This window comes from Pleurodeles waltl, chromosome 4_2, assembly GCF_031143425.1.
Source record: "Pleurodeles waltl isolate 20211129_DDA chromosome 4_2, aPleWal1.hap1.20221129, whole genome shotgun sequence".
Classification (NCBI taxonomy): Eukaryota; Metazoa; Chordata; class Amphibia; order Caudata; family Salamandridae; genus Pleurodeles; species Pleurodeles waltl.
Genome location: NC_090443.1, coordinates 283,335,616 through 283,362,958, shown reverse-complemented (window position 1 = coordinate 283,362,958; position 27,343 = coordinate 283,335,616). Strand labels below are relative to the sequence as shown.

Genomic DNA, 27,343 nt, shown 5'->3' with positions numbered 1-27,343 from the left:
ATACCAAAGAAGGACAAAACGCTGAGACCAATCCTAGACCTCAGAATAGTGAACACATTCATCAAATCAGACCACTTTCACATGGTCACACTACAAGAAGTATTACCATTGCTAAAACTACACGACTACATGTCAACTTTAGACCTCAAGGACGCGTATTTCCATATACCAATACACCCATCGCACAGGAAATACCTAAGGTTTGTATTCAAAGGAATACATTACCAATTCAAGGTACTGCCTTTCGGATTAACAACCGCACCAAGAGTCTTTACCAAATGTCTAGCGGTAGTCGCTGCACACATCAGAAGGCAGCAAATACATGTGTTCCCATATCTAGACGACTGGCTAATCAAGGCCCATTCGTTAATAGAGTGCTCAAATCACACAAATCAGATCATACAAACCCTCTTCAAACTAGGGTTCATCGTCAACTTCACGAAATCCAACATTCTGCCGTGCAAGGTACAACAATACCTAGGAGCCATAATAGACACAACAAAAGGAGTAGCCACTCCAAGTCCCCAAAGAATTCAAAATTTCAACACCATCATACAACGCATGTATCCAACACAAAAGATACAAGCAAAGATGATATTTCAACTCCTAGCCATGATGTCTTCATGCATAGCCATTGTCCCAAACGCAAGACTGCACATGAGGCCCTTACAACAGTGCCTAGCATCACAGTGGTCTCAAGCACAGGATCATCTTCTAGATCTGGTGTTAATAGACCGCCAAACTTACCTCTCGCTTCTGTGGTGGAACAACATAAATTTAAACAAAGGGCGGCCTTTCCAAGACCCAGTGCCACAATACAAAATAACAACAGATGCTTCCATGACAGGGTGGGGAGCACACCTCGATCAACACAGCATACAAGGACAATGGAACGTACATCAAACAAAACTGCATATAAATCACCTAGAACTTCTAGCAGTTTTTCAAGCACTAAAAGCTTTCCAACCAATAATAGTTCACAAATACATTCTCGTCAAGACAGACAACATGACAACAATGTATTATCTAAACAAGCAAGGGGGGACACACTCCACGCAGTTAAGCCTGCTAGCACAAAAAATTTGGCGTTGGGCAATTCACAACCAAATTCGCCTAATAGCACAATTTATACCAGGGATCCAAAATCAACTCGCAGACAACCTCTCTCGAGATCACCAACAGGTCCACGAATGGGAAATTCACCCCCAAATTCTGAACACCTATTTCAAACTCTGGGGAACACCTCAAATAGACTTGTTTGCGACGAAGGAGAACGCAAAATGCCAAAACTTCGCATCCAGATACCCACACAAACAGTCCCAAGGCAATGCCCTATGGATGAACTGGTCAGGGATATTTGCTTATGCTTTTCCTCCTCTCCCTCTCCTTCCTTACCTAGTAAACAAACTCAGTCAAAACAAACTCAAACTCATACTAATAGCACCAACTTGGGCAAGGCAACCCTGGTACACAACGCTGCTAGACCTATCAGTAGTACCCTACATCAAATTGCCCAACAGGCCAGATCTGTTGACACAACACAACCAAAAGATCAGACACCCAGATCCAGCATCGCTGAATCTAGCAATCTGGCTCCTGAGATCCTAGAATTCGGGCACTTACAACTTACCCAAGAATGTATGGAAGTCATAAAGCAAGCCAGAAGGCCATCCACCAGGCACTGCTATGCAAGTAAATGGAAGAGGTTTGTTTGCTACTGCCATATTAATCAAATACAACCATTACACACAACTCCAGAACATGTAGTGGGTTACTTGCTTCACTTACAAAAATCTAACCTGGCTTTCTCTTCCATTAAAATACACCTTGCAGCAATATCTGCATACCTGCAGACTACCTATTCAACTTCCCTATATAAGATACCAGTCATTAAAGCATTCATGGAGGGCCTTAGGAGAATTATACCACCAAGAACACCACCTGTTCCTTCATGGAACCTAAATGTTGTCCTGACTAGACTTATGGGTCCACCTTTTGAACCCATGCACTCCTGCGAAATACAGTTCCTAACCTGGAAGGTTGCATTTCTCATCGCCATTACTTCCCTAAGAAGAGTAAGCGAGATTCAGGCGTTTACAATACAAGAACCTTTTATACAACTACACAAGAATAAGGTCGTGCTAAGGACTAATCCTAAATTTTTGCCAAAGGTTATTTCACCGTTCCATCTAAATCAAACAGTGGAACTTCCAGTGTTCTTTCCACAGCCAGATACCGTAGCTGAAAGGGCACTACATACATTAGATGTCAAAAGAGCATTAATGTATTACATTGACAGAACAAAGAACATCAGAAAGACTAAACAACTATTTATTGCATTTCAAAAACCTCATGCAGGAAACCCAATATCAAAACAAGGTATAGCCAGATGGATAGTTAAATGCATCCAAATCTGCTACCTTAAAGCTAAACGACAGCTGCCCATTACACCAAGGGCACACTCAACCAGAAAGAAAGGTGCTACCATGGCCTTTCTAGGAAACATCCCAATGCAAGAAATATGTAAGGCAGCCACATGGTCTACGCCTCACACATTCACCAAGCACTACTGTGTAGATGTGTTATCCGCACAACAAGCCACAGTAGGTCAAGCCGTATTAAGAACATTATTTCAAACTACTTCCACTCCTACAGGCTGAGCCACCGCTTTTGGGGAGATAACTGCTTACTAGTCTATGCAAAACATGCGTATCTACAGCGACAGATGCCATCGAACTGAAAATGTCACTTACCCAGTGTACATCTGTTCGTGGCATCAGTCGCTGTAGATTCGCATGTGCCTCCCCGGGAGCCTGTAGCAGTTTGGAAGTTACCTTCAACTATTTGTATATGTATCATCTCAACCTTAAATAGGTACATACTTAGTCACTCCATTGCATGGGCACTATTACTACAATTCCACTCCTACCTCACCCTCTGCGGGGAAAAACAATCGAAGATGGAGTCGACGCCCATGCGCAATGGAGACAAAAGGAGGAGTCACTCGGTCCCGTGACTCGAAAGACTTCTTCGAAGAAAAACAACTTGTAACACTCCGGCCCAACACCAGATGGCGAGCTATGCAAAACATGCGAATCTACAGCGACTGATGCCACGAACAGATGTACACTGGGTAAGTGACATTTTCATTCTTGCAGGTAAGTAAACCACCTACGGGGTTCAAATTGGGGTCCAAGGTATCCCACCGTTGGGGGTTCAGAGCAACCCCAAAGTCACCACACCAGCAGCTCAGGGCCGGTCAGGTGCAGAGTTCAAAGTGGTGCCCAAAACGCATAGGCTTCAATGGAGAAGGGGGTGCCCCGGTTCCAGTCTGCCAGCAGGTAAGTACCCGCGTCTTCGGAGGGCAGACCAGGGAAGTTTTGTAGGGCACCGGGGGGGGACACAAGTCCACACAAAAAGTACACCCTCAGCAGCGCGGGGGCGGCCGGGTGCAGTGTGCAAACAAGCGTCGGGTTTCCAGTAGATTTCAATGGGAGACCAAGGGGTCTCTTCAGCGGTGCAGGCAGGCAAGGGGGGGGCTCCTCGGGGTAGCCACCACCTGGGCAAGGGAGAGGGCCTCCTGGGGGTCACTGCTGCACTGGAGTTCCGATCCTTCAGGTCCTGGGGGCTGCGGGTGCAGGGTCTTTTCCAGGCGTCGGGATTTCAGAGTCAGGCCGTCGCGGTCAGGGGGAGCCTCGGGATTCCCTCTGCAGGTGTCGCTGTGGGGGCTCAGGGGGGACAACTTTGGTTACTCACAGTCTCTGAGTCGCCGGAGGGTCCTCCCTGAGGTGTTGTTTCTTCACCAGTCGAGTCGGGGTCGCCGGGTGCAGTGTTGCAAGTCTCACGCTTCTTGCGGGGATTGCAGGGGTCTTTAAATCTGCTCCTCTGGATACAAAGTTGCAGTCTTTGTTGAACAGGGCCGCTGTTCTCGGGAGTTTCTTGGTCTTTTGGAAGCAGGGCAGTCCTCTGAGGATTCAGAGGTCGCTGGTCCCGGGGAAAGCGTCGCTGGAGCAGTTTTCTTCTGAAGGAGGGAGACAGGCCGGTAGGGCTGGGGCCAAAGCAGTTGGTGTCTTCGTCTTCTCTGCAGGGGTTTTTCAGCTCAGCAGTCCTCTTCTTCGTAAGTTGCAGGAATCTAAATTCTTAGGTTCAGGGGAGCTCTTAAATACTAAATTTAAGGGCGTGTTTAGGTCTGGGGGGTTAGTAGCCAATGGCTACTAGCCCTGAGGGTGGGTACACCCTCTTTGTGCCTCCTCCCAAGGGGAGGGGGTCACATTCCTATCCCTATTGGGGGAATCCTCCATCTACAAGATGGACGATTTCTAAATGTTAGTCACTTCAGCTCAGGACACCTTAGGGGCTCTCCTGACTGGCCAGTGACTCCTCCTTGTTTTTCTCATTAATTCCTCCGGCCTTGCCGCCAAAAGTGGGGCCGTGGCCGGAGGGGGCGGGCAACTCCACTAGCTGGAGTGCCCTGTGGTGCTGGAACAAAGGGGGTGAGCCATTGAGGCTCACCGCCAGGTGTTACAGCTCCTGCCTGGGGGAGGTGATAGCATCTCCACCCAGTGCAGGCTTTGTTACAGGCCACAGAGTGACAAAGGCACTCTCCCCATGTGGCCAGCAACATGTCTCGAGTGTGGCAGGCTGCTAAAACCAGTCAGCCTACACTGGTAGTTGGTTAAGGTTTCAGGGGGCACCCCTAAGGTGTATTTCACAATAAAATGTATACTGGCATCAGTGTGCATTTATTGTGCTGAGAAGTTTGATACCAAACTTCCCAGTTTTCAGTGTAGCCATTATGGTGCTGTGGAGTTCGTGTTTGACAGACTCCCAGACCATATACTCTTATGGCTACCCTGCACTTACAATGTCTAAGGTTTTGTTTAGACACTGTAGGGGTACCATGCTCATGCACTGGTGCCCTCACCTATGGTATAGTGCACCCTGCCCTAGGGCTGTAAGGCCTGCTAGAGGGGTGACTTATCTATACTGCATAGGCAGTGTGAGGTTGGCATGGCACCCTGAGGGGAGTGCCATGTCGACTTACTCGTTTTGTCCTCACCAGCACACACAAGCTGGCAAGCAGTGTGTCTGCCGAGTGAGGGGTCCCCAGGGTGGCATAAGATATGCTGCAGCCCTTAGAGACATTCCCTGGCATCAGGGCCCTTGTTACCAGGGGCACCAGTTACAAGGGACTTACCTGGATGCCAGGGTGTGCCAATTGTGTAAAACAAAAGAACAGGTTAGGGAAAGAACACTGGTGCTGGGGCCTGGTTAGCAGGCCTCAGCACACTTTCAATTCAAAACATAGCATCAGCAAAGGCAAAAAGTTAGGGGGTAACCATGCCAAGGAGGCATTTCCTTACAAGGGGGACACTTTACCTTGTGACTCTAACCACTTCTTCGAAGAAACGGCCAGACACAAAACTAGATGTCACAAGTATGCAGAGCATGTGAAACTACAGCACTATATGCCACAAACAGATGCTTACAGGTAAGTAACATAATCCTTGTGCTTTTTCCTCAATTCCACTACTACACAAAGTGATTAAGTTTAAACAATCTTCCTTGTCTCTAATTCTAATAGCGCCACAGTGGGCAAGACAGACTGGGTTTGCAGACTTAACAGAACTTACGCAGGATAATGCACAGAAATTAACAGGTATTTAGGATCTACTGTACATACAGGAGGTAAAGGGTCTCCATCCAGAACCTAAGATGCTGAGTCTAGCAGCTTGGCTCCTGAGAATTTGGTCACTTCAGTCTACCAGAAAACACAACAGCGGTTCTTAGTGAAGCAAGAAGACTAACGAGAAGAAAATGTTACTCAGCAAAGTGGAAAGTCTATTCAATTTAGTGGTAAAGGCATTCTTTATTACAAGACAATACAAAGGACTCAACAATCTTATGTTCCCTTACTCATCTGTTGGACAGCAAATTGAATTATGCTTCCTTAAAGGTACGCTTGGCTGCTACAGCGGCCTACACAAAAGGCCATTTAGGAAGAAGTTTCTTCACAGTCCCCTTAATTAAAAGATTTCTAGAGGGAGCAAAATGACTTGCACCACCAAGGGAAGTACCAGCACCAAATTGGAACTTAAATTTTGTGTTAACACAACTAAAGAGGAAACCCTTTGAAACTCTTTATAATGCATTCTTTAAAATTATCACATTCAAAACAGCCTTTCTAGTAGCAGTGACTTTGCTACCTAGGGTGAGTGAGTTACAAGCACTCACAATACAGGAACCATATATATATTCAGATTCATAAAGACAGAAAGGCCATGAAGACAGATCCACATTTTTTGCCAAAATGTATGTCTTTTTTCCCACATCAGTCAATCAATTCCGATATCTAGTTTCTTTCAAAAAGGAAAAACTCAAGCAGAAAGGGTGCTGCAAACGTTAGACGCCAGAAGAGCAATAATGTACTATATGGATAAGACTCAATTGGGAAAGGAAAACAACTTTGTCTTTTGCAGGCAATGACAAAGGAAAACCGTATGCATAGTACTATCGCTAGATGGATTTCACAAATTATTCAAATGTGTCATGAAGCTGATGCAATACATCTACAGACACAACCATGGGCACCTAACTTGCAAAAAAGGTGCAACAGTAGCATTTCATGCTAAGATATTTTTGCACTGTATTTGCAGAGCTGCTACTTGGCCATCATGCATACATTTACAAAACACTATTGCATAGACGTTCACATAAACAAAGAAGCTCAACTGGGACAAAAATAACTAAAACATTTATTTTCAAGCTCTGACTCATCTTCAACCCTACTGCCACAAGGTTAAAAAAAAAAAAAAAGCTGCAAAACCTGTGCACAGCATGTGAATCCAGAAAAGATTCATGCTGCGAAACAAAATAATTTACCACCTGTAGAAGTAGTTTTGCATCTTGAAGAATTTGCTGGATTCACATGTGACAGGCCCACCTCCCCAGAAGATGGGAGAAGGGAAAAAAGAAAGAATCTGAAAATGGCGACCACGCACGGAAGTTACAATGGAGGGTTCTGGACCCAACCACTAAATGGTGGAATAATGCACAGCAGGTAAATACAGAAAATTCTCCAAACTGCAAAATTGCTTCTACAGGTAAGAAATCATTTCGTTATGTCCTAATAAGATCTGAACTTGGTCAAGACACTTGGTCAAGCCCTTCAAGCCTAGTACACAACTGTTACTTAGTTTGTGACACTAAAACGTTTTCCTTAATAATTACGTCGGCATGCCATATGAGTGAACTGCAAGTGTCTTTGGTGCCCTATGCCACCACCTTTATGGAGAAATTGGGACTAAGGACCCAATACCATAGTTTGACTCCCTTCCATGTCTGCTAGTTGATCAATCTGCCAGCCTTTTTTGCTTCGCCTCCCCCTTTAAAAAAGTAAGACTCCATTGGTTCGTTACTAAGCGGGCGCTGAGCTTTTATTGACCAATAAGGGAACATTGTGTTGAAGATGAGCTCTTTTTGGGGTTTTGTGGTGCAAAAAATGTCAAGGCTGTGAAATATAGTATCATTTTCAACTTGGATAGTTCTCTGTGCCAAAATCTGCCATGCAGTAGCCAAGAAACAGCATCTTCAAGGACTGGGAGGGGAGGGGGAATCATATCACCAGGGCTAAAACAGCTACAAAGGCTCTTTTCGACTTCTCTTAGGCAGCTATGTGGGCTTTAGTACATATGTTCTATGGTATCTATCCTAAAGGTGAGGAATATGCATTTAGAGTATAATTTGGAAAAACTAGTTACTTAACTTCTATAACCTCAAATTATTCTCCCCGCCCCTCCAAAAAACTCCAAAACCTCAGCATTCTATGGAGTAACCTCCTTAAACTGTTAAAAGGTTCCAAGTTCGAAGATAGGCACACTTTTGTAGACACTTTGCTGTACACTCTACAGTTTAGGGCACAAAAGGAAAAAGATAACTGACGTGACATGTGGGGCTTGTGCGCACATGAAGCTCTGCCCCTACACACTACCACACATGGCCTGCTGATCCGCAGGAGGATAGCTAGAGTATTCTGCAGACATAGGCCGAAACCTGGAGATATATTAGAGGGGGGAATCTGCGGTTAGAGTATCTACCAGAAAGGGTGCAAGTCTCTGCTTTGCCTCTACAGATGTATCCATCTGGGGACAGATGCCTATTCTGTTGGCTGTATCTCTGTTGAGGGGATCTGCAGCTTTACTGTTTGCCAAATGTGTATCAGCTGGGGTCTGCTTGAAGGTTTCAGCAGACCTGGGACTTTGGTACAGGATCTATAGAATCTAGGCCCCATATATATATATCCATATGTTGACTGATGACTGCATTGTTAACCCTTTTTCCATCAGGAGACTTTGTAACAGTCTACCTCCATTGTGCATGTATCTGTGTACCTCTAACTGTATTTTTAGATTAAACTCCATCTTGAAGCTAAATATTTTTTAACTCTATGATCTACAGATCACCAAACAAGCTATTGCTTAGAATGGGTCAGATTTTCAGGGCCCTGTTTGGCATAGAGGTTTTTGTAATGATGAAACTTAGCCCCTGATGCACTTGTTTTCCTCTTCCAGATGGCCCCCTGCCCGACCCAACAATGATCCGGGGTAACGTTCCCAGCCAGATGATGAATAGAATCCAGAGCCAGCAAGGTAGGCCTAAAGGGATTCCCTCAAAGTGTGTCAAAAACCTCCTGATTTTAGGAATCATTCATAAATGACCCCCCATTTCCACCCACTTTGCCTGCCCTCTTTGTGTGCCTGTGATGCAGCTGGATTACCTTTACAGCATTCCTGCACTGGGTTCTGCAGTCACCTATCACTGAGCATGCCTGTACTACCTTGATTAATTTCATTAATTATTTGTTAAGTGCGTAAATTACTCAGAATGGGCACACTGAGGTTAAATAAGAGTTCAGCAGAAGCTGAAAGAACAAGAAATAGTAACTGAGTGCAAAATAATTGTTATTTTGCAGCAAGAATCCATTTGTGGATTTACATGCTGTGCATTATTCCACCATCTAGTGATTGAGTCTGGAATAGTCCTTTCTTTTTCTTCTATGGGCATCTCTGACCACCATTTGGTGGTATGCCTGTCCCATGTCTGACATCAGATGGTGCACTGGATGTGCTTGTGGTAGTCACCATCTTCCGATTCTTTTTTCCATTGTTGGGTCTGGAAGCCACATGGGAGGTCCAAAAGTTTCTGAGAAATATCCGCTTTATTCAAGAAAATCTACAGTATTGCCAAAGACCACAAAGAAAGGATGACGAGAGAAGGGGGACCGTTCTCTCCTTGTTTATTACCCGACTAGGGATCTCGCTGGACCCACCACATGGTCAGAGAATGAGTGCAAGTAGGGGATATAGAAAATACCTCCTTTAAATTGTGCTCCAACTGCCACCACAAGCCTGTCTTCTGAAGGACCAACGAGACGAGGACTGCAAGGCCTGTGCCGTATTTGTGTAAAAGTCCTTGAGGGCAAGCCAAATCAAAGGCTACAACATTAAACCATGGCCACCCAAAGACCACAGGTATCGCTAAAGGACATCAGCCTGCCTAGCTGCGACAACGTAAATGGCGAGGAAGCAGAAACAGCACAAGGCAGAGAGTCAGACATCGAAACCTACGCCACAGATGCCGAGAGAAAACAGGCAGCAAAGAAATTGTCGATGGATGCCGAAAGGAAAACCTAGAAGGTAACCAAGCCACCGAAAGGCACCAGACATTGTAAACCCTTGGACAATAAGTCCAAAAAGGCAACCTCTGCGACAAATATCTCCTGCAAGTCAGCCAAAGTCCAAAGAGGCCAATGGATCCTGATAGGGGATACGGAGACAGCCAAGAAACCGTTGAAACCCTCAGTGTTACCACCTGGATGAGATGGATCGAAAGAGGGCACAAAATCCTCAATGCCAATAGACCTGTCGATACCCAAGAAAAGACCTTTGCTGACGCTCAATGCCAAACAGCATGCACAGGCGGTCAAAAACAAAATGAGCAGGCTGGAGGGTGAAATGCAATTTGCCTGCAAAGAAAGAGGGAGTTCAACGACTCCTTGAGGGAATTGTGAATCCCAATGAAACCTTTGACTCAACGTCAAAGACGATCAGTCTGCCTTGGAAGCTCCTACAGCATCGGAGCCACAGAAAGAACTTGAGGAAGAGTTCTTCGAAACAGAAGAGTCTGAAGGAGCTGGAGTGTTAGACAAACAGTTGTGAAGCGATCTGGACACAGACTCCCTCCTAAAAAGCAGTAGATATCTGTAGGAAGCTGGCCTAGTGTGTAGTGAGCACCCATGGTGTTGTCACCTTATACCAGGTATCCCCTATTAGTGAGGCGTAGTCGGTGTCTAGGAAGCCAGGCTCTCTAGAGGTAGCTGTGGATGATCAGCCAAGACTTATCTAGGAATGTAGGAAAGTAGCCTCTTTCTAGCTCGGTTACACCCACTTTTTGTTTTTTAGTGTGTTTGACTGTGTTCACTGGGATCCTGCTAACAAGGACCCCAGTGGCTATGCTCTTTCCTCTAAATGTGGTTGCTGGTAATTTTTTATTCCCACAATTGGCATACTGCCACCCCCCCCCCCCCCCACCCCCCCCCCCTCATATAAGTCCCTGGTATATGGTACCTAAGTACCCAGGGCATTGGGGTTCCAGGGGATCCCTTTGGGCTGCAGCAGTTATTCTGCCTAAACTACACCAATATGGGATACATGTACCATATATAAGGTGTAAGTACCTTAGGTACCCACCAGGCCAGCTTCCTACATTGGTGGTGCAGTGGTGGGATAAACAATTTCCTTACCACTCTGTCACTTGGTACTTTTTTCAGGAAAGACCACTTACTGACTAGGGTGACACACTGAACTTGGTATCAAGAAAAAAGTCACTTAAGTTTAGGTAAGCTAGAGGTCTAGGCATAGCCCTTGCTCTAATCTTCTTAGGAGAGACTAGGATTTAGGGTAGTTAGGTACACCTACACCACCCTAACAAAACATGTCTTCAGTAGAGTACACATCTCAGGCCATGGATTCTCACTATGAGAACCTGACCTTCCAGGTACTAAGGGAGATGTGTGCTTAGAGAAAACTGAAGGCAGGGAGGAACACTAACAAGAGTCTGCTTCTGGGCCTGCTCCTCCAGGATAACCAGAATGTTGGTGGTATTCAGGAGGAGGAGGAGGAGGTAGATGCAGTCTCTAGCCCCCCAGTGTTAGAAAGACAGGATCTGGACACTGAGGAGGGTCAACCCAGTCCCTCAGAACATCAGAGTCCCTAGTAAACCCCCTAGCCTAGCTGGGAGCACTTCAGGTAGTGGAAAGGGAAGCCACACCAGTAGGACCTCCTTTGTGCACAGAGTGTAGGAAGTTGGCTCTGTATGCACTATTTCAAAGTAAGGAATAGTATGCACAGAGTCCAAGGGTTCCTCTTAGAGGTAAGATAGTGGCAAAAAGAGATAATACTAATGCTCTATTTTGTGGTAGTGTGGTCGAGCAGTAGGCTTATCAAAGGAGTAGTGTTAAGCATTTGTTGTACATACACAGGCAATAAATGAGGAACACACACTCGGAGACAAATCCAGGCCAATAGGTTTTGTTATAGAAAAATATATTTTCTTAGTTTATTTTAAGAACCACAGGTTCAAATTCTACATGTAATATCTCATTTGAAAGGTGTAGGAAGTTGGCTCTGTATGTGCTATTTCAAAGTAAGGAATAGCATGCACAGAGTCCAAGGGTTCCCCTTAGAGGTAAAATAGTGGTAAAAAGAGATAATACTAGTGCTCTATTTTGTGGTAGTGTGGTCGAGCAGTAGGCTTATCCAAGGAGTAGTGTTAAGCATTTGTTGTACATACACATAGACAATAAATGAGGTACACACACTCAGAGACAAATCCAGCCAATAGGTTTTGTTATAGAAAAATATCTTTTCTTAGTTTATTTTAAGAACCACAGGTTCAAATTTAACATGTAATATCTTGTTTGAAAGGTATTGCAGGTAAGTACATTAGGAACTTTGAATCATTTCAATTGCATGTATACTTTTCAAGTTATTCACAAATAGCTATTTTAAAAGTGGACACTTAGTGCAATTTTCACAGTTCCTGGGGGAGGTAAGTTTTTGTTAGTTTTACCAGGTAAGTAAGACACTTACAGGGTTCAGTTCTTGGTCCAAGGTAGCCCACCGTTGGGGGTTCAGAGCAACCCCAAAGTTACCACACCAGCAGCTCAGGGCCGGTCAGGTGCAGAGTTCAAAGTGGTGCCCAAAACGCATAGGCTTCAATGGAGAGAAGGGGGTGCCCCGGTTCCAGTCTGCCAGCAGGTAAGTACCCGCGTCTTCGGAGGGCAGACCAGGGGGGTTTTGTAGGGCACCGGGGGGGACACAAGCCCACACGGAAATTTCACCCTCAGCGGCGCAGGGGCGGCCGGGTGCAGTGTTAGAACAAGCGTCGGGTTCGCAATGGAAGTCAATGAGAGATCAAGGGATCTCTTCAGCGCTGCAGGCAGGCAAGGGGGGGCTTCCTCGGGGAAACCTCCACTTGGGCAAGGGAGAGGGACTCCTGGGGGTCACTTCTGCAGTGAAAGTCCGGTCCTTCAGGTCCTGGGGGCTGCGGGTGCAGGGTCTTTTCCAGGCGTCGGGACTTAGGTTTCAGAGAGTCGCGGTCAGGGGAAGCCTCGGGATTCCCTCTGCAGGCGGCGCTGTGGGGGCTCAGGGGGGACAGGTTTTGGTACTCACAGTCGTAGAGTAGTCCGGGGGTCCTCCCTGAGGTGTTGGTTCTCCACCAGCCGAGTCGGGGTCGCCGGGTGCAGTGTTGCAAGTCTCACGCTTCTTGCGGGGAGATTGCAGGGTTCTTTAAAGCTGCTCCTTTGGATAAAGTTGCAGTCTTTTTGGAGCAGGTCCGCTGTCCTCGGGAGTTTCTTGTCGTCGTCGAAGCAGGGCAGTCCTCAGAGGATGCAGAGGTCGCTGGTCCCTTTGGAAGGCGTCGCTGGAGCAGAGTTCTTTGGAAGGCAGGAGACAGGCCGGTGAGTTTCTGGAGCCAAGGCAGTTGTTGTCTTCTGGTCTTCCTCTGCAGGGGTTTTCAGCTAGGCAGTCCTTCTTCTTGTTGTTGCAGGAATCTAATTTTCTAGGGTTCAGGGTAGCCCTTAAATACTAAATTTAAGGGCGTGTTTAGGTCTGGGGGGTTAGTAGCCAATGGCTACTAGCCCTGAGGGTGGGTACACCCTCTTTGTGCCTCCTCCCAAGGGGAGGGGGTCACAATCCTAACCCTATTGGGGGAATCCTCCATCTGCAAGATGGAGGATTTCTAAAAGTTAGTCACCTCAGTTCAGGACACCTTAGGGGCTGTCCTGACTGGCCAGTGACTCCTCCTTGTTATTCTCATTATTTTCTCCGGCCTTGCCGCCAAAAGTGGGGGCCGGGGCCAGAGGGGGCGGGCAACTCCACTAGCTGGAGTGTCCTGCGGTGCTGTGACAAAGGGGTGAGCCTTTGAGGCTCACCGCCAGGTGTTACAGCTCCTGCCTGGGGGAGGTGTTAGCATCTCCACCCAGTGCAGGCTTTGTTACTGGCCTCAGAGTGACAAAGGCACTCTCCCCATGGGGCCAGCAACATGTCTCTAGTGTGGCAGGCTGCTGGAACTAGTCAGCCTACACAGACAGTCGGTTAAGTTTCAGGGGGCACCTCTAAGGTGCCCTCTGGGGTGTATTTTGCAATAAAATGTACACTGGCATCAGTGTGTGTAAGGAAATGCCTCCTTGACATGGTTGCCCCCTGACTTTTTGCCTTTGCTGATGCTATGTTTACAATTGAAAGTGTGCTGAGGCCTGCTAACCAGGCCCCAGCACCAGTGTTCTTTCCCTAACCTGTACTTTTGTATCCACAATTGGCAGACCCTGGCATCCAGATAAGTCCCTTGTAACTGGTACTTCTAGTACCAAGGGCCCTGATGCCAAGGAAGGTCTCTAAGGGCTGCAGCATGTCTTATGCCACCCTGGAGACCTCTCACTCAGCACAGACACACTGCTTGCCAGCTTGTGTGTGCTAGTGAGGACAAAAAGTCGACATGGCACTCCCCTCAGGGTGCCATGCCAGCCTCTCACTGCCTATGCAGTATAGGTAAGACACCCCTCTAACAGGCCTTACAGCCCTAAGGCAGGGTGCACTATACCATAGGTGAGGGTACCAGTGCATGAGCATGGTACCCCTACAGTGTCTAAACAAAACCTTAGACATTGTAAGTGCAGGGTAGCCATAAGAGTATATGGTCTGGGAGTCTGTCAAACACGAACTCCACAGCACCATAATGGCTACACTGAAAACAGAGCAACCCCAAAGTCACCTCACCAGCAGCTCAGGGCCGGTCAGGTGCAGAGTTCAAAGTGGTGCCCAAAACGCATAGGCTTCAATGGAGAGAAGGGGGTGCCCCGGTTCCAGTCTGCCAGCAGGTAAGTACCCGCGTCTTCGGAGGGCAGACCAGGGGGGTTTTGTAGGGCACCGGGGGGACACAAGCTCACACAAAAAGTACACCCTCAGTGGCACTGGGGCGGCCGGGTGCAGTGTGCAAACACGCGTTGGGTTTCCAATGTAAATCAATGGGAGACCAAGGGGTCTCTTCAGCGATGCAGGCAAGGGGGGGGGCTCCTCGGGGTAGCCACCACCTGGGCAAGGGAGAGGGCCTCCTGGGGGTCACTCCTGCACTGAAGTTCCGATCCTTCAGATGCTGGGGGCTGCGGGTGCAGGGTCTTTTCCAGCCGTCGGGATTTTAGAGTCAGGCAGTCGCGGTCAGGGGGAGCCTGGGGATTCCCTCTGCAGGCGTTGCTGTGGGGGCTCAGGGGGGACAACTTTGGTTCTCTTCCAGGGGATCCTCATCAATAGTCATAAACATTGAATATTCCCGCCCTTGTGCGGGGACCCCGGAGCATATATAAAATATATACACATTATACATGTGTAACAAACAGTCATGCAGGCTATCATGTTAAAAACAGGCTAAAATGCTTTATTTCTATGAAGTTTTTTTTTTTTTTTTTTTAAATACTACAAGAGAGCATAAATAAGTACCCAAGCTCCTAAAACTAGGCTTGGGGAAGTAAGCAGTAGCAAACTCTAGTGAAAAAATAGAGAAAACTGCATTGAAAAACAATGAAGCATTCTTAGCCAATAGGCTGCATGTAGGTTAACACAGGAGAACCATAAAAACTTTGGCACTGTGCCTTTAAGACCCTGAGCACCTCCAGTATCCCACCATGCCTCAGGGGTGAAGGAAAGGTGACAGTTGGTTCACAGTTAGGCCAGTTCTTTTTTCCGGCTTCTTCTGAGAGGATCCTGGAGCATTGAGCTCTCAGTTTTTCTGAGTTTTCCTCAGAAAAATTCTTTAAAAAAGCGTTTTTTCACTTTTCACTCGACAAGTAACATCTTTGTCTGAGCTAGGAAGGTTTTTTCTGACAGAAAAATGCCTTCTCTTTTTGTCAAATGCCCTGCTTGTGGGAAGAAGAAGGCCCAGTCCGATCCCCACTCTCTGTGCATAGTGTGCCTGCCTCAGAGTCACTGCCCTGACACTTGTAAGTACTGTAAGAACATGTCTAGGAGGACTCTGAAAGACAGAGAGAAGATCCGACTTCATGGGCTTCAGGAGAGGAAAAGAACATCGTCCTCCTCACTCCCCAGGCATCCAGAAGGCCATTCTCAGGAGAGAATGGCCCGGTCGACGTCGACAGGTAGGAAAATACCTGTTTGTTCACCGTCGACGTCGTCGCTACCACCGTCCCACCGGCATAGATCGCCGTCGACGGCGACGCACCCGACGTCGAAGGGAACGGCATCGAGGGAACATCAGAGCAGGGGCAGGTCTCCGTCGACGGCAGCCCGCCGATCGACGTCGAGCCACCGCCGGCATGCCCGGTCGCCGCCAAAGGCTGTGCGCCCCCCGACGTCAGGACACACGACGTCGAGATCTCCACGACGGCACGAGAAACATCCGCCGTCAACCTCCCATCGCTCCACGTCGAGGCACACGACGGCGAGCAGGTCGAGGTCCAAGGAACGCCATTCGACGTCAAGGCACTCAACGTCGAGGCAATCAACGTCGAGGCAGGACCAACCGACTGGGCGTCCTTCGACGTCGAAACAGCCATCGACGTCGACGCAGGTTTTACCTGTCCAACAGGGAGCAGAACATCGCCCCTCGCCAGACAAGGCTCAGTCTCCAGTGGTCTCCATACCGAGCGACTCTTCTCGGTCAAGAGCATCTCCTGGGCATGTCTCGCCCATCAACCTATCTCTGAGATGGCTGGAGAGCCTCAACAGACCAGCGGCCTCCCCAGATTCGCAATATTCGCGAATGTATTCACCCACTACCTCCCCGCCAAGAACGCCATCGCCGACAGCCGGGGCAGAACGGGCTCGTTCAGCTCTTTGACAGCCGACCGCGAGGCCTAGGCGCTCGGCTACAGCGTCCCGCAGCAGATCTCGCTCTCAACGGAGATCCAGGTCGCGCTCAAGAAGATCACCCTCTTGGTCTTCATCAGGTTCTTCTGTCGGGCGTTACTCACCTACTCTTACAGATTCACCACCTGCTAGAGTCTCACCAGTGGATGACATAACCACTTTCAACGAGGTGTTGCTAAGAGGAGCGCAGAAACTCAATATAGAGGTTCCAGAACCGTCTACCTCCTCATCAATCATCTTTGAGACGCTACAACAGAGATCAGCGTCGAAAAAGTTGCTGCCTCTAGTGCCTGGTTTGTTGCAGCCGACCATGGACACTTTTCTGGCCCCAGCCTCGCTTAAGTCTGCCCCGGCTCGGATTCTTAAAAAGTACAAGGCTCCAGAGCAAGACCCTTTATTCCTTAGGAAGGATCCGCCACCAGACTCCGTGATCATAGCTGCCGCCCGAAAGACCCACTCGGTGGCATCTTCATCCACGGTACCCCCGGATAAAGAGAGCAGGCATTTAGACTCGCTGGGAAGAAAGATGTGCGGGACAGCGGCTTCAGCAATGAAGGTCTCTAGTGCGTCTGCGCTCCTGGGCAGGTACGATCGTTCTCTGTGGGATTCCCTCAGTAGATTTACAGAAAAACTGCCCAGAGAAGACAGGCAAGATTTCCAAGAGATTCTACAGGAAGGATGCCTGGTATCTAACCAAGTTATCAGCGCGGCAGCGGATGGGGCGGATTTGGCGGCTCATGGGTACGCACATGGTATCTGTGCGAGGAGATCTTCCTGGCTGAGGCTCACTGGCTTGAAACAGGAGGCACAACAACGTATCCTGAATCTCCCATTTGCCGGGAATTCTCTATTCGGTGCCCATGCAGACGAAGAGATGGCCCGCATGAAGACCGAGGTGGATACCATGAAGGCGGTAGGCCTCGAAAGAAGGAAAGATTTCAGGCGGAGGTACAGACCGTACGATAGACGCCCTTTCCAACAGAGGGTTCAAACCCCTCATTGGTCGCAAAGGTCTCAGCAACGACAGGGACGCCCTCTGTTTCAGCGAAGAAACACAAGGGAGCGAGGGTCAAGTAGACCTCAACAGTCCACTCCAAAAGCACCCACTAAGCAATGAAGTCTCGCTTCCCTCGACACTGTACACCACTCCGGTGGGGGGAAGTATTATTGCTCATCTTCACGAGTGGCACTCTATCACAAGAGACAAATGGGTGCTCAATATTGTCGAACATGGCTATTCTCTCCTTTTCAAGCAGCCTCCACCACACTTGCCACCAACCAAACACAATCCGGCTCATCTCACCTTGCTACGCAAGGAGGCTCTCGCCCTCCTAAGAAAGAATGCCATAGAAAGGGTTCCACCTGCCCACAGAGGAAAGGGGGTCTACTCCCGTTACTTTCTAGTAGCAAAGAAGGGTCAAGAGGGCGTTTTCAGGCCAATCCTGGATCTAAGACTGCTGAACAAATACATAAGAAAGCAGAAGTTCAGAATGCTAGCGCTTCACCAAATTTTCCCTCAACTGCATCAGGGAGACTGGATGTGCTCCATCGACCTGCAGGATGCGTATTTCCACATCCCAATAGCTCCAAAGCATCGAAAATTCCTGCGCTTTCGAGTAGCGTTACAGCATTACCAGTTCAGGGTTCTACCCTTTGGCCTGAAATCTGCTCCAAGAGTTTTCTCGAAATGTATGGCAGTGGTGGCGGCGCATCTACGAAGACAAAGGATATACATATATCCATACCTAGACGACTGGCTACTAAAGGCTTCTTCTCCGGAGCAGGCGAGAAGCCATCGGGACATTGTACTAGGAGTTTGCGAAGCTCTAGGTCTTCAGGTCAATTACCAGAAGTCAACCTTGACTCCAACGCAGAGTCTTCACTACCTAGGAGCTATCATAAACACAGAACTACAAAAAGTGTATCCTTCGGAGGAACGACTGTCCTCAATAAACATGAAGTGCCAGGACCTGTTGAGAGCCAGCGCACCTACGGCACGTCAGGTGACATCACTACTGGGCTCCATGGCATCGTGCATCTTTATTGTCCCAAATGCCAGACTCCACATGAGACCCCTCCAAGAGGCATTGGAGGCCAATTGGAGCCAAAGAACAGGTCGCTGGGAAGACACAATGCGGCTACCGGAGGTAGCACTGCAGTCATTGAGATGGTGGATGCACAGACCTCACCTGTCAGTGGGCGCTCCGTTTCACCAGGTACTTCCATCCGATACTCTGGTAACGGATGCGTCTCTTCAGGGATGGGGGGCTCATCTGGGTCCGTTTCAAGCGCAGGGTCCGGTTCAAGCGCAGATGCCAAGTAACATCTTTGTCTGAGCTAGGAAGGTTTTTTCTGACAGAAAAATGCCTTCTCTTTTTGTCAAATGCCCTGCTTGTGGGAAGAAGAAGGCCCAGTCCGATCCCCACTCTCTGTGCATAGTGTGCCTGCCTCAGAGTCACTGCCCTGACACTTGTAAGTACTGTAAGAACATGTCTAGGAGGACTCTGAAAGACAGAGAGAAGATCCGACTTCATGGGCTTCAGGAGAGGAAAAGAACATCGTCCTCCTCACTCCCCAGGCATCCAGAAGGCCATTCTCAGGAGAGAATGGCCCGGTCGACGTCGACAGGTAGGAAAATACCTGTTTGTTCACCGTCGACGTCGTCGCTACCACCGTCCCACCGGCATAGATCGCCGTCGACGGCGACGCACCCGACGTCGAAGGGAACGGCATCGAGGGAACATCAGAGCAGGGGCAGGTCTCCGTCGACGGCAGCCCGCCGATCGACGTCGAGCCACCGCCGGCATGCCCGGTCGCCGCCAAAGGCTGTGCGCCCCCCGACGTCAGGACACACGACGTCGAGATCTCCACGACGGCACGAGAAACATCCGCCGTCAACCTCCCATCGCTCCACGTCGAGGCACACGACGGCGAGCAGGTCGAGGTCCAAGGAACGCCATTCGACGTCAAGGCACTCAACGTCGAGGCAATCAACGTCGAGGCAGGACCAACCGACTGGGCGTCCTTCGACGTCGAAACAGCCATCGACGTCGACGCAGGTTTTACCTGTCCAACAGGGAGCAGAACATCGCCCCTCGCCAGACAAGGCTCAGTCTCCAGTGGTCTCCATACCGAGCGACTCTTCTCGGTCAAGAGCATCTCCTGGGCATGTCTCGCCCATCAACCTATCTCTGAGATGGCTGGAGAGCCTCAACAGACCAGCGGCCTCCCCAGATTCGCAATATTCGCGAATGTATTCACCCACTACCTCCCCGCCAAGAACGCCATCGCCGACAGCCGGGGCAGAACGGGCTCGTTCAGCTCTTTGACAGCCGACCGCGAGGCCTAGGCGCTCGGCTACAGCGTCCCGCAGCAGATCTCGCTCTCAACGGAGATCCAGGTCGCGCTCAAGAAGATCACCCTCTTGGTCTTCATCAGGTTCTTCTGTCGGGCGTTACTCACCTACTCTTACAGATTCACCACCTGCTAGAGTCTCACCAGTGGATGACATAACCACTTTCAACGAGGTGTTGCTAAGAGGAGCGCAGAAACTCAATATAGAGGTTCCAGAACCGTCTACCTCCTCATCAATCATCTTTGAGACGCTACAACAGAGATCAGCGTCGAAAAAGTTGCTGCCTCTAGTGCCTGGTTTGTTGCAGCCGACCATGGACACTTTTCTGGCCCCAGCCTCGCTTAAGTCTGCCCCGGCTCGGATTCTTAAAAAGTACAAGGCTCCAGAGCAAGACCCTTTATTCCTTAGGAAGGATCCGCCACCAGACTCCGTGATCATAGCTGCCGCCCGAAAGACCCACTCGGTGGCATCTTCATCCACGGTACCCCCGGATAAAGAGAGCAGGCATTTAGACTCTCTGGGAAGAAAGATGTGCGGGACAGCGGCTTCAGCAATGAAGGTCTCTAGTGCGTCTGCGCTCCTGGGCAGGTACGATCGTTCTCTGTGGGATTCCCTCAGTAGATTTACAGAAAAACTGCCCAGAGAAGACAGGCAAGATTTCCAAGAGATTCTACAGGAAGGATGCCTGGTATCTAACCAAGTTATCAGCGCGGCAGCGGATGGGGCGGATTTGGCGGCTCATGGGTACGCACATGGTATCTGTGCGAGGAGATCTTCCTGGCTGAGGCTCACTGGCTTGAAACAGGAGGCACAACAACGTATCCTGAATCTCCCATTTGCCGGGAATTCTCTATTCGGTGCCCATGCAGACGAAGAGATGGCCCGCATGAAGACCGAGGTGGATACCATGAAGGCGGTAGGCCTCGAAAGAAGGAAAGATTTCAGGCGGAGGTACAGACCGTACGATAGACGCCCTTTCCAACAGAGGGTTCAAACCCCTCATTGGTCGCAAAGGTCTCAGCAACGACAGGGACGCCCTCTGTTTCAGCGAAGAAACACAAGGGAGCGAGGGTCAAGTAGACCTCAACAGTCCACTCCAAAAGCACCCACTAAGCAATGAAGTCTCGCTTCCCTCGACACTGTACACCACTCCGGTGGGGGGAAGTATTATTGCTCATCTTCACGAGTGGCACTCTATCACAAGAGACAAATGGGTGCTCAATATTGTCGAACATGGCTATTCTCTCCTTTTCAAGCAGCCTCCACCACACTTGCCACCAACCAAACACAATCCGGCTCATCTCACCTTGCTACGCAAGGAGGCTCTCGCCCTCCTAAGAAAGAATGCCATAGAAAGGGTTCCACCTGCCCACAGAGGAAAGGGGGTCTACTCCCGTTACTTTCTAGTAGCAAAGAAGGGTCAAGAGGGCGTTTTCAGGCCAATCCTGGATCTAAGACTGCTGAACAAATACATAAGAAAGCAGAAGTTCAGAATGCTAGCGCTTCACCAAATTTTCCCTCAACTGCATCAGGGAGACTGGATGTGCTCCATCGACCTGCAGGATGCGTATTTCCACATCCCAATAGCTCCAAAGCATCGAAAATTCCTGCGCTTTCGAGTAGCGTTACAGCATTACCAGTTCAGGGTTCTACCCTTTGGCCTGAAATCTGCTCCAAGAGTTTTCTCGAAATGTATGGCAGTGGTGGCGGCGCATCTACGAAGACAAAGGATATACATATATCCATACCTAGACGACTGGCTACTAAAGGCTTCTTCTCCGGAGCAGGCGAGAAGCCATCGGGACATTGTACTAGGAGTTTGCGAAGCTCTAGGTCTTCAGGTCAATTACCAGAAGTCAACCTTGACTCCAACGCAGAGTCTTCACTACCTAGGAGCTATCATAAACACAGAACTACAAAAAGTGTATCCTTCGGAGGAACGACTGTCCTCAATAAACATGAAGTGCCAGGACCTGTTGAGAGCCAGCGCACCTACGGCACGTCAGGTGACATCACTACTGGGCTCCATGGCATCGTGCATCTTTATTGTCCCAAATGCCAGACTCCACATGAGACCCCTCCAAGAGGCATTGGAGGCCAATTGGAGCCAAAGAACAGGTCGCTGGGAAGACACAATGCGGCTACCGGAGGTAGCACTGCAGTCATTGAGATGGTGGATGCACAGACCTCACCTGTCAGTGGGCGCTCCGTTTCACCAGGTACTTCCATCCGATACTCTGGTAACGGATGCGTCTCTTCAGGGATGGGGGGCTCATCTGGGTCCGTTTCAAGCGCAGGGTCTGTGGTCAGACAAGGAGAAGCAGTACCACATCAATCTGCTAGAACTCAGAGCGGTCCATCTGGCTCTCAAGTCTTTCACACCGCTAATTCAGGGGAAAACTCTATTGATACAGACGGACAATACAACCACGATGTATTACTTGAACAAACAAGGGGGAACGAGATCCTTACCCCTTTCACGAGAGTCCCAAGCGATATGGCATTGGCTCCTGGCCAGAGGAATGTCAATCACAGCAGTTCACCTGCCAGGTCAGCAGAACGTAGAAGCAGACTTTCTAAGCAGACACCTGGAGGACGTTCACGATTGGGTCCTGCACGACGAAGTCGCAGAATACATCTTCGCGCAATGGGGTCGGCCTCAACTGGACCTCTTCGCAGACGATGTAAACAGGAAATGCCCAGACTTCGCATCCAGGTTCTACCGTCCAGGATCTCGAGGGAATGCCCTGTTGATCGACTTGTCAGGGACATTTCTTTACGCTTTTCCTCCGATTCCCCTCATTCCGGCAGTGATCAGCAAACTTTACGGATCCAGGACCAGAATGATTCTTATAGCGCCACAATGGCCTCGACAATTCTGGTATACGGATCTCCTCAACCTGTCGGAAAAACCTCACAGGAGGCTGCCGTGCAGACCGGATCTTCTGAGCAGAATGGAGGGCAGGATTCTGCATCCCAACCTACCCTCTCTGAGCTTAACAGCATGGCTCCTGAATTCCTGCAGTATGGGCACCTAGGACTCTCGCAGGAGTGCATGAACATCTTGAAAGAGTCCAAACGGCCTTCCACGCGGCGTTCCTACGCTTTTAAGTGGAAGAGATTCTACATATGGTGCTGTCAGCAAGGCCATAATCCCATACGGGTGCAGGAGGACGTCATACTGTCCTATTTGCTTCACCTAGCGAAATCCGGTCTGCAGGTATCATCTATTAAGGTACATTTGTCTGCTATTACTGCCTATCGCAAGTCACCTTCTCAGGAATCCTTCTTTACGAAACCTGTAGTCAAGGATTTCTTAGAAGGTTTGAAGAAAGTTTTTCCGCCAATTCGGAGGCCTTCTCCTCCGTGGGAACTGAACATAGTCCTAGCAAAACTTATGGGCCCTCCTTTCGAGCCTATCCATAAGGCCTCCTTACAACACCTTACGTGGAAAACGGCTTTTCTGGTGGCCATTACTTCAGCGAGGAGGGTCAGTGAGATCCAGGCCTTGTCTGCAAAAGAACCGTACACGGTTTTTCATGACAATAGAGTAGTTCTACGAACTCACCCATCTTTCCTTCCGAAGGTGGTGTCAGAATTCCATATTAATCAGACCATAACTTTACCGACGTTCTTTCCCAATCCGGAAACTCCGGCTGAGAAAGCATTGCACTCATTAGACTTGAAAAGAGTGCTGAAATTTTATCTGGACAAGACAAAATCGATTAGACACTCTAACCGCTTGTTTGTGAACTATGGTCATTTAAGGACAGGAGAAGCAGCATCTAAGCGAACAATATCAAGATGGATAGTCTCTTGTATTGTTAATACTTACCAGCTAGCTAATAGACAATTGCTAGCGCGGCCTAGAGCGCATTCCACAAGGGGAAAAGCGGCTACTGCTGCTCTCCTTAACAATGTTCCTATATCTGAGATTTGTAAGGCTGCTACATGGAAGTCTGTCCATACTTTTACAAGACATTATTGTTTAGACTCAGATGCAAGAGCGGATGCCCAAGTGGGGCAGGCCTCTCTAAGGAATTTATTTGCGTAAGACATGTCTATTCCTGCACTTCTATCGGACAGTCCGCTGGGTTTAGGGATGGGCTTGCTAATCTATTCAATGTTTATGACTATTGATGAGGATCCCCTGGAAGAGAAGGATAAGTTACTTACCTGTAAATCCTAGTTCTCTTCCAGGGGTATCCTCATCAAAGTCATAAACAACCCACCCTCCTCCCCGGACACACGTCTACTGGAAGTGCAGGACAGACAGTATTTTGATTCAATTATACAAATTGTCACCGTAAAAAGAACTGACCTAACTGTGAACCAACTGTCACCTTTCCTTCACCCCTGAGGCATGGTGGGATACTGGAGGTGCTCAGGGTCTTAAAGGCACAGTGCCAAAGTTTTTATGGTTCTCCTGTGTTAACCTACATGCAGCCTATTGGCTAAGAATGCTTCATTGTTTTTCAATGCAGTTTTCTCTATTTTTTCACTAGAGTTTGCTACTGCTTACTTCCCCAAGCCTAGTTTTAGGAGCTTGGGTACTTATTTATGCTCTCTTGTAGTATTTAAAAAAAAAAAATTAAAAAAAAACTTCATAGAAATAAAGCATTTTAGCCTGTTTTTAACATGATAGCCTGCATGACTGTTTGTTACACATGTATAATGTGTATATATTTTATATATGCTCCGGGGTCCCCGCACAAGGGCGGGAATATTCAATGTTTATGACTTTGATGAGGATACCCCTGGAAGAGAACTAGGATTTACAGGTAAGTAACTTATCCTTACTCACAGTCTCTGAGTCGCCGGAGGGTCCTCCCTGAGGTGTTGGTTCTCCACCAGTCAAGTCGGGGTCGCTGGGTGCAGTGTTGCAAGTCTCACGCTTCTTGCGGGGAGTTGCAGAGGTCTTTAAATCTGCTCCTCTGTAACAAAGTTGCAGTCTTTTTGGAACAGGGCCGCTGTCCTCTGGAGTTTCTTGTTCCTCTTGAAGCAGGGCAGTCCTCTGAGGATTCAGAGGTCGCTGGTCCTGGAGAAAGCGTCGCTGGAGCAGGTTTCTTTAGAAGGCAGGAGACAGGCCGGTAGGACTGGGGCCAAAGCAGTTGGTGTCTTCTTTCTTCTTCTGCAGGGGTTTTCAGCTCAGCAGTCTTCTTCTTCAGTAAGTTGCAGGAATCTAAAGTTTTAGGTTCAGGGAAGCCCTTAAATACTAAATTTAAGGGCGTGTTTAGGTCTGGGGGGTTAGTAGCCAATGGCTACTAGCCCTGAGGGTGGGTACACCCTCTTTGTGCCTCCTCCCAAGGGGAGGGGGTCACATCCCTAATCCTATTGGGGAATCCTCCATCTGCAAGATGGAGGATTTCTAAAAGTTAGTCACTTTAGCTCAGGACACCTTAGGGGCTGTCCTGACTGGCTAGTGACTCCTCCTTGTTGTTCTCATTATCTCCCCTGGCCTTGCCGCCAAAAGTGGGGCCGTGGCCGGAGGGGGCGGGCAACTCCACTAGCTGGAGTGCCCTGTGGTGCTGGAACAAAGGGGGTGAGCCTTTGAGGCTCACCGCCAGGTGTTACAGCTCCTGCCTGGGGGAGGTGTTAGCATCTCCACCCAGTGCAGGCTTTGTTACTGGCCTCAGAGTGACAAAGGCACTCTCCCCATGGGACCAGCAACATGTCTCGGTTGTGGCAGGCTGCTGGAACCAGTCAGCCTACACAGATAGTCGGTTAAGGTTTCAGGGGGCACCTCTAAGGTGCCCTCTGGGGTGTATTTTACAATAAAATGTACACTGGCATCAGTGTGCATTTATTGTGCTGAGAAGTTTGATACCAAACTTCCCAGTTTTCAGTGTAGCCCTTATGGTGCTGTGGAGTCCGTGTAAAACAGACTCCCAGACCATATACTCTTATGGCTACCCTGCACTTACAATGTCTAAGGTTTTGTTTAGACACTGTAGGGGCACAGTGCTCATGCACTGGTGCCCTCACCTATGGTATAGTGCACCCTGCCTTAGGGCTGTAAGGCCTGCTAGAGGGGTGACTTATCTATACCTGCATAGGCAGTGAGAGGCTGGCATGGCACCCTGAGGGGAGTGCCATGTCGACTTACTCGTTTTGTTCACACCAGCACACACAAGCTGGCAAGCAGTGTGTCTGTGCTGAGTGAGGGGTCTCCAGGGTGGCATAAGACATGCTGCAGCCCTTGGAGACCTTCCTTGGCATCAGGGCCCTTGGTACCAGGGGTACCATTTACAAGGGACTTATCTGGATGCCAGGGTGTGCCAATTGTGGATACAAAAGTACAGGTTAGGGAAAGAACACTGGTGCTGGGGCCTGGTTTCAGGCCTCAGCACACTTTCAATTCAAAACATAGCATCAGCAAAGGCAAAAAGTCAGGGGGTAACCATGCCAAGGAGGCATTTCCTTACACAGAGGGTTAGTTGAGAGGGTGACCAGAAATAGGACAGATCCTCCTCAGCTCACTCTTATGTCACCTTAGTCTCTCAAGGGACACACTGCTCAACTGTATGGGAAGATTCCCTAGATAAGGAATTGGGACAGCTGAGCCTGGAGGAGGCCACGCTGAGGCTGCAACAGTGAGCCCTAGATAGGGAGGCCTTGGCATAGAGAGATGGTGAGAGGGACAGGGAGATGGACAGAGGGGGAAGGACAGGGAGATGGACAGAGGGGGAAGGACAGGGAGAGCGGCGGGAGGAGAGAGGGACGGGGAGAGCGGCGGGAGGAGAGAGGGACGGGGAGAGCGGCGGGAGGAGAGAGGGACGGGGAGAGCGGCGGGAGGAGAGAGGGACGGGGAGAGCGGCGGGAGGAGAGAGGGACGGGGAGAGCGGCGGGAGGAGAGAGGGACGGGGAGAGCGGCGGGAGGAGAGAGGGACGGGGAGAGCGGCGGGAGGAGAGAGGGACGGGGAGAGCGGCGGGAGGAGAGAGGGACGGGGAGAGCGGCGGGAGGAGAGAGGGACGGGGAGAGCGGCGGGAGGAGAGAGGGACGGGGAGAGCGGCGGGAGGAGAGAGGGACGGGGAGAGCGGGAGGAGAGAGGGACGGGGAGAGCGGGAGGAGAGAGGGACAGGGAGAGCGGGAGGAGAGAGGGACGGAGAGCGGGAGGAGAGGGACGGAGAGCGGGAGGAGAGAGGGGGAGAGCGACAAAGGGAGAGAGAGACAAAGGGAGAGGGGGAGAGAGACACACACAGGGAGAGGGGGGAGAGAGACAGACACAGGGAGAGGGGGAGAGAGACAGACACAGGGAGAGGGGGAGAGAGACAGACACGGAGAGGGGGAGAGAGACAGACACAGGGAGAGGGGGAGAGAGACAGACACAGGGAGAGGGGGGAGAGTGACAGACTCAGGGAGAGGGGGGAGAGAGACAGACACAGGGAGAGGGGGGAGAGAGACAGACACAGGGAGAGGGGGGAGAGAGACAGACACAGGGAGAGGGGGGAGAGAGACAGACACAGGGAGAGGGGGAAGAGAGACAGACACAGGGAGAGGGGGGAGAGAGACACAGGGAGAGGGGGGAGAGAGACAGACACAGGGAGA

The 27,343-nt window shown here is 49.5% G+C and overlaps 1 protein-coding gene across 7 annotated transcripts in view; it reads left to right on the top strand.

The window, feature by feature from the left end:
• EP300 (E1A binding protein p300) overlaps positions 1 to 27,343 on the top strand; it is a 498,766-nt gene that overhangs the window by 175,971 nt on the left and 295,452 nt on the right. For 6 of the 7 annotated variants that reach the window (XM_069231137.1, XM_069231136.1, XM_069231134.1 and 3 more), the window contains exon 11: positions 8,571 to 8,648. The exons of the other annotated variant lie outside the window; for it this stretch is intronic. In XM_069231137.1, coding sequence (XP_069087238.1) covers positions 8,571 to 8,648 — 78 coding nt within the window. The remainder of the gene's footprint in view (positions 1 to 8,570; positions 8,649 to 27,343) is intronic. 7 annotated transcript variants of the gene reach the window in all.